The 7,685-nt window shown below is 46.4% G+C and overlaps 1 protein-coding gene across 7 annotated transcripts in view; it reads right to left on the reverse strand.

The window, feature by feature from the left end:
- The window catches only part of KALRN (kalirin RhoGEF kinase), a 732,870-nt gene that overhangs the window by 90,067 nt on the left and 635,118 nt on the right, over nucleotides 1-7,685 (reverse strand). For 4 of the 7 annotated variants that reach the window (XM_054043358.1, XM_054043355.1, XM_054043353.1 and 1 more), the window contains 2 exons: nucleotides 7,169-7,452; nucleotides 5,981-6,085 (listed from right to left, as the gene is read on the reverse strand). In XM_054043358.1, coding sequence (XP_053899333.1) covers nucleotides 5,981-6,085; nucleotides 7,169-7,452 — 389 coding nt within the window. The remainder of the gene's footprint in view (nucleotides 1-5,980; nucleotides 6,086-7,168; nucleotides 7,453-7,685) is intronic. The other 3 variants (XM_054043354.1, XM_054043359.1, XM_054043357.1) reach the window with 1 other exon arrangement.

The raw sequence follows: 7,685 nt of genomic DNA on the forward strand, positions 1-7,685 counted from the left end.
GCAATTCGGGAGCAGCAGGTCTCACTCCCTCTGGGAGCGAAGGACCTGCTGCTAAACTGCCACTGCCTATCGCGGCTCCCCCCCCCCCCCCAATTGCCGCTGCCGATCGCGCTCGCGACTTTTTTTTTCCCCCACTTGGGGCAGCAGAAATGCTGGAGCCGGCCCTGGCCAGGCCTGTACTATGGGCTCTGCAGGCACAGCTGTCAGGGATGTGAACAAATGCAATCCCTGACCAACATAGCTATGCCAGCAAACTGAGGAAATGGGTCCCCCCCCCCCCCCCCCCCACACACACACACTTGTGCTGGGTGGCCTGTCCCCCCCCCCAAGCCCAGGGCCGGCTCCAGCAAAACAAGCAGGTGCTTGGGGCGGGACATTTCTACAGGCAGCATTCTGGCGCTGGCCATCATAGGCGCAGACTCCGGGGCATGGGGAAAAAGTGCCCCCACCACCCCAGGTCGCCTCCGCTCCACCTGCTCCCCTGAGCGCGCCGCCGCGGTGGTGGAGTGGAGGTGAGCTGGAGCAGGGAGCAGTTCCTCTCCCCCCCCCCCATTACTTCTTGTGCCCCCCACCCTAGCTCACCTCTGCTCCGGCTGCTCACCTGAATGCACCGCTGCTCCACCCTCCCTTGCCTGAGAGGGAGGGGGGAGAAGCGGAGCGGTGGCGCGCCTGGGGGAGCAGGCAGAGCGGAGGTGAGCTAGGGCAGGAGGTCACGGGGGGCCCGCAGGAAGCAATGGGGGGAGGGGAATGCAGCATGCCAGGGGGAGGAGGTGGGACTGGGGATTTGGGGAAGGGGCGGAGTTGGGGCAGGGCCGGGAGCACAAAAAAAAAAAAGGGGGGGGGGTGCAGCCAAAATTTTTTTTGCTTGGGGCAGCAAAAATCCTAGAGCTGGCCCTGCCCAGGCCTCCCCATCCCCCAACATTGCCACATGTCCCAGTTTGAAAGCCTCTGTTCTAGACCAGAGGCAACACATGGGGCAGTCATGTGCCCCCCCAAACTTTTAAATTGTGGGCCCTCCCCACTCTCAATGGTTATGCATCACCTCCACCAGCAAAAGCCCCCAGCATAGATTTAGTTATATTGGCAAAGCTGAACCAACAGCTTGTTCTGCTCAGGAGGGGGGAGAGAAGGGGGGTAACCTTTGCCAGCATAAGCCAGGTCCACACTAGGAGTGCTTTGCCCGTACAGCATACCGATATAGGAATACCTGTAAGGTGCTAGTACTCAGGACCAGGCCTATGAAAGGAAAAGTGCTTCAAACACACCCTTATGTTCAAAGGAACATCTCTACAGGTGTTAATGTTAGGGTTTTAAGACAAAACCCTAAGCTGTTGAACTTGGGTTCCCAAAATTCAGCACCTAAATCCATATTTAGCATCTACACTTTTGAAAAAAGTGCTCTAATTGTCAATAGTGATGAGCACCCACAATTGAGCACAATCAACAGGTGCTATGAACCTCCAGCACCCTGAAGACAAACACACCTTCGTGAGAAGAGTCAGGCAGATAGAGATCTATACTAGCTCATCTGAAAATACATTTATCCTGTACTGAAGACAAGTGCTGAGTGCATCTCTGTGCCCCTTGATAATAGGCTCTGTGCATGATTTAATGGCAGCCAGCTATAAAGAGAGTCAACTGCCTTTACAGTCTATCCCATTAGAATTATAAAAGGCTTATTTATCTCAGTCACTTAGTGAAGGGTTGCAGCTTTGGGGGGGGAGAGGGAGAGGAAGAAAGACGGGTATTGCTTCAATGAAGTCACTACAAGTTCTAATGAATGCACACTGGAGATTACGAAGTGTTGGTGAATGAGACCCAGGAGAAGTGACATTGGAGATTAGGCATGTGGCCATCTCATTAGACAGGCTATTGGGGGGGGAGGGGGTTCAGAAAACTGACGGGGGGGGCTTACTACTGTTGAATGATACAGCAGCAGGGAAAGGGGGCAGAGGGGACTCACCCTACTCACTTTTCTTGAGGCAGTTCAGAAAATGAACATATTGCCATTCTCTTTTGTAATTTTGCTTTCGCCCAAGTGATGCATCTAATCAACAGCTCTAATTAAAACAAAGTTACAGATAATCAGGTTAATTTATCATTCAACAGAGGAATTCGCTTCAGAACCAGAATGTAATAATCTTTAAATTCTTATTCAAGATTACATGCAGCTATTGAAGGAGGAGAGGCATCTCTAGCAAAAAGACTGACAAGCAGGGTTCTGAAGAGAGAAAATAGCTGGATGTTTAATAGAGTTACCATACTGAAATAAAAAAAAAAAAAAAAAAGGAGCCTCCATGGGATCCTGGCCCTGCCCATTTCCCACCCCAACTCCGCCCCTTCCCTGCCCCAACCCCGCCCTAACTCCGCCCCCTCCTCCCTCCCACTCCCAGCCACACGGAAAGGGCTGCCCCAAGCGCTACCGGCTTCACGGTTTGCCGGGCAGCCCCCAGACCCTGTGCCCCCGGCCGGGGTCTGGGGGCTGCCCGGCAAACTGTGAAGCCGGTAGCGCTTGGGCTTCGGGCAGCCCCCTTGCCTCTGGACCCTGCGCCCCCAGCTGGGCACTTCCCCTCCCGGGCTCCAGCGGCGCAGGGTCCGGAGGCATGGGGGCTGCCCGAAGCCAGTAGCACTCGGGCAGCCTGGCTCTTAAACAGAGCCGAAGAGTCAGGGGAGGAGCAGGCTCTACTCCTCCCCAACTCTTCGGCTCTGTTTAAGAGCCGAGCGCTACCAGCTTCGGGCAGCCCCCATGCCTCCAGACCCTGCGTCGCCGGAGCCCGGGAGGGGAAGTGCCCAGCCGGCGGCTGGGGTCTGCCTGAAGCCCATAGCGCTCGGGCAGCTCGGCTCTTAAACAGAACTGAAGAGTCAGGGGAAGAGCAGAGCAGCCGCGGGAGGGGAAGTGCCCGGCCGGCATTTTCCCAGACATGTTCGGCTTTTTGGCAATTCCCCCCAGATGGGGGTTTGATTGCCGAAAAGCCGGACATGTCTGGGAAAAACCGGACGTATGGTAACCCTAATGTTTAAGCCACCATTTTCAAATGTAGGTGCTTAAGTAAGTGGGCCTGATTTTCAGGAGATGTTCAACGCCGTAGCTCCCACTTATTTCAACACTCAACACTAGTGAAAAGTCAGCAATGTAGATCTCAATGGTGATGTAGATGCTTAATATTGAGCACTTATGTTTTTTGCATTTATACTGTTTTACATCTTCAGACCACTGTAGAGACATGAATCCAAAGCTGGGGGGGGTGAGGAGGGGGAAGGGGGAATTTGTGCCAATACTGGAACTTTTAAATGGTTTCATAAGAAAAAGTCTTGATATGGAATAAAAAAATTAAAAAAAAAAAATGCACAAGTCTTCCAGCTTCAAATTAAGGTAAACTAGATTCTCTTTAACTACAATGGGTGCTTATAGGGACAAATTAAAGTGGTGTTAGAATTTCCCCATATGCAAGCTGTGTTCCTCATTATTTTGGTAGTCAAGGTCCTCACAATCAACATGTGCAGACTCACAATATTCCAGTTAGATACGGAACAGAATGGAGCTAATCACTGACTGTTCCTCCAGCCAAACCAAAAATCAGTTCCTTTTAAACCAAAAAAGGTTAAAGAATTTTTCCTTGCCAAAACCAAAAGGAAAGAAATTGTTTCATTGAATAAAACATTTTATTCGGCATTTTTAAATGAAGTGTTAATTTGAGAATACTTGGTTTCAAAAATATCAATACATTTTGCTTTGACGCGTCTGAAGTTTTTCCCGTCCACCCCCCTCAATTTTTTGGTTCAAACTCTTCATTGATTTTACAACTAGTTGTGATGCCCTGAAAAGTGGGGCATTTGGCAAGTTTGCTATTCGTTAAGAAAGTGTGGCCAGCTCTAATAGGGAAGTACTGTTATTCTCATTTTACAGATAGACAGCAGAGGCAGAGACTAAGCAATTTGCTCAAGAAGTCTGTGGAGGAGCAAGGAATTGAATCCAAGTCTCCCAAGTTCCACATTAGCGTTCTATCCCCCAGACCATCCTTCCTCTCATAAAGACAGGACCTCAATGCAGAGTAAAGTCGTCTTTGTCAGGCAAGTCAGAGGGGGGGGGGGGGGGGGGGGGGAAGTAATCAGGATGCCAAAAGGCTCTGTAAAGTTTATCTATATGGAGAAGAAAACGGATTAGTTCATCATTGAGTGTTAGAGGATCATGCATGTACCATAGACACTAAAATCTCCTGCCATGTTAAGCATCAGAAGGGTGACCAGAGGCACGAGACAGATTAAAAACAAAAATCTAAATTCTACAGGCAACCAGCCAGGAATCAGACTAATACCATACTGGTATGGATCCAAAGCTTGCTCCCCACATCCCTTCTCCAGACAGCCAGCAGTCCATGCAATACATAAGGTCAAGAGTCCATGACTCCCAGCTGCTGCCTGCCAGTCTTGCGGTCACCACCCAATGTTTTAACAGAAGCTGACAGATGAGAGGAGTGCCCCTGAATCCACCCTGTATCACTCTGATCCATGGGTCCACGCACTGGCTAGCTGGCAGGGATTTGCTGCTCACTGCCCTTTCTGAAGCTCCTAACCTGCCATAATCCTCCCCAGAACCAGCAGATTTTGGGGAAGACTTCCTGATCTCTCCCATTTTTGCCTCTTTGCACACAGTAACTAACTGGATCTTGAGGGGAGGGAAGTATATAGTGTTAAAAATGGATGCCACGAGAAAAGAAAGGAAGCAGCTAACAAGAGAACAGATTTGTAGGAGTTGACAGAGCAAGGAAAAAAAATAAAATATGTAGACAAGACAGACAACCAAGGCAATTAACTGAACACAAAGCAGATCCATGGATCAAATTCACAGGCTAAAGTCTCCCCTCACTTCAAAGCAAACCGAAATAATCCAAGGATTCATTTTATACACCATTATGCCATTCATCACAGCAGAATGCCTCCAGCAGCCTCTCAGTCACAGGCAGCTAAACGGCACTAGCAATAAGTAAAACTTCCCAAAAAGCCATAGAGCTCACTTTCCAAAACACAGGCACCTTAATATCCACATTGGGTGATTAAATGGACATTCAGGCACCTAAACAACAGTAATCGGGGTGCCTGAGAGTCCAGATGGCTAGTCTAACATGCCCAAGTTTGAAATCTGAGCCCGTAGTAGCAGAAATACAGATAGCACAATAGAAGAGAAAAGCCTATTGACAAGTAGCCTACCAGCACGATGCACAAGCATGGGTAAGAACGAAAGATTCCTATAGGACTTTGAGCACCTAAGTTGTTGCTACAGTACATAAGAGAAGTTGGCATTGTTTTTTTGGTCAGGGGAGTGAGTACTCCCAGCTGTCTCTAGAGACCCAACAAATAATACTTTGACCTTATATAGCACTTTTCATTTCTAAGTTCCAAAGCAGTTTAGAATGGTGCATAAGGACCTTTCTCCCCATTTCACAGATAGGAAAGCTAGGGCACAGAGAAGTGAAGTGACTTACCTGAGGTCACACAGGAAGACACTGGCAGGACTTGGATTAGTGCCCAGGTCCCCTGACTCCCAGAAAGGAAATTTACTGGATCTCATGCATTTGATACTACGTCTGCTCTATTCACTGGGGCCAAAACAGTCACCAACCAGCACATGCATTGCTATTGCCAGATACCAAGGGCACTTTATATAAACACACACGTTTCACACGTGGAATTTATGTAATACAAGTAAAGTTATAGAAACCCTGAACACACAAAACAAAGAAGTGTCCTTATGCATCAAAGCAAAGACTACAAGGTTGGATTGCTCAACAGGCGCCATTTTCTTAAAAGCTATTCAGTGAAGGGTTCTGAACAGCAGCACAAGAAAATTGTCCATGGTAATCAGACTGACCTATGTATACTGGAAGAATTATTCACTATTAAAAATGTAGTCAAATGAATAAAGCATAGTCATTTGGGGGAACACAACTAGCCAGCAAACTGGTTAGCAGCAAAGTCCTACCATCTCATCCTGCGTAGGGTCATTGTCAAAAATCTTCATAGGAGGAGGAAGCGGTGTGTGGGATTCTTCATCTGGCTCATCTTCTCCCCAGCCCTTCTTACTCTTCTGAAAGCAAGATCATAATTAGACACAAAAAGGCTGGTTATATGAACACACCACTTCAGAGCCTACCTAGCTACCTTTATGCTTATTTCTAATACAATAGCTGTATCAACATAGATATGAGGCAGGGAGGATTATGGGTAAGTCTGGCTGCCATGACAAAGGAAAGTCATAGTAAATATTTTTTTTTATTATTGAGTGATCAGCCAGGGACAATATACTCTTCTAAAGCAAGTCGTTGAAAACCATTAAATAATAGTTAATGGGACACTTAAAAAAAAAATCTTCCTATTTACTCTATTGCCTGACAGAGGCCACATCTAATTTAGATTAATAAAAGGTAATGTAAAGCTTTGAGTTTATCTCCCCGTGCATTTAAATAGTGTGATCTTCATTTTCTGTTCAACCGTCACACTAGAGCTGCTGACAGGATAGATCATGAAGTAACAAATTCTAGTCAGTGTGACACAGGGAAATGGTGGCCATTATTGCTACAGACAAATATTTAACAGCAAGAAATGTTGTCATAGCTTACAAAAAAGTTAGTGTTTTCTTTTAATAGAAAAAAAAATCTCAGTTTAAAAATACAGATATCAGCATAAATTGTTGATCATTGCTCAAGAATGACTACTGTGCATCTTAATCTGGAATTCTTGTTTAGCAATTAAATTGAAACACACACCAAACATCCTGATGTACAATAATTTTGAAAGTCTCAGCCCTAATTAATGCTAGATTTTCAAAATGGAAGGATCATATCTATGGCACAAATATAAATCAATTTTGTTTTAGTTATTCTGAAGTGATATTAGATCTTTCATAATCACACTGTAGTTTTCCTGTAAGCACAAAAGGAGGTTCTCCACCACTCCCACTCAGCCCCACCCCTAATTTAGCACACTTTTAAAGTGAAAGTAAATAAGAACAAGGAACCATTATTCCAGAATAAGAGTATGTACAAACAGTTAGTCAGGAACAGCTGTTCCTGAGTATGTGTAGACGAGTCCTTATTCTGAACTGACAGCCAGACATCACTGAATGCTCTGCCCAAGATACAGTCTCATCTGCATTACTGTTAATACATACCTCATCTGCACTGTCCCCTTGAGGAGTGGTCTCATCTCCAGGCTTCGGTGAACCAAGGTCAAAGCTCTTCCTGCCATCTCGCACTTTCTTCTGTTTTTTGATGTTACTCTCAGTCTTCCCACTGTTCAGCCGACGCACAGGACTGGTCAGCCATTTTTTCAGTGTGTTGGTTGAACGCTTTGGCCCAGGAGAGCTCTGGATTGAGTTAAGGGATGACTGAGGCTGCAAGTTGGCCACCGATTCTGACTTGCCTCCATTTTCATTGGATGAGACTGAATATGCATCTGAAGGAAACAAAACATAACTGATGACATTGCCTGCTGGCTTTCTGGGACTACCCTAGATTAGAACGTACCATGTTACGGTGCATGGGGATTTGTGCAAAGCAGAACAAAATAAAGATGTTTTGAAAAATAATTTGTCAAGTGTTGAACAAGTCAGTGTTTTCTTCAGAAATGAATTCTAGAGCAGAGCCCTCTTCACCGCATATCTGATTGAAAAATAAGAGGGTTAAGAT

This window comes from Malaclemys terrapin, chromosome 11, assembly GCF_027887155.1.
Source record: "Malaclemys terrapin pileata isolate rMalTer1 chromosome 11, rMalTer1.hap1, whole genome shotgun sequence".
NCBI classification, from domain to species: Eukaryota; Metazoa; Chordata; order Testudines; family Emydidae; genus Malaclemys; species Malaclemys terrapin.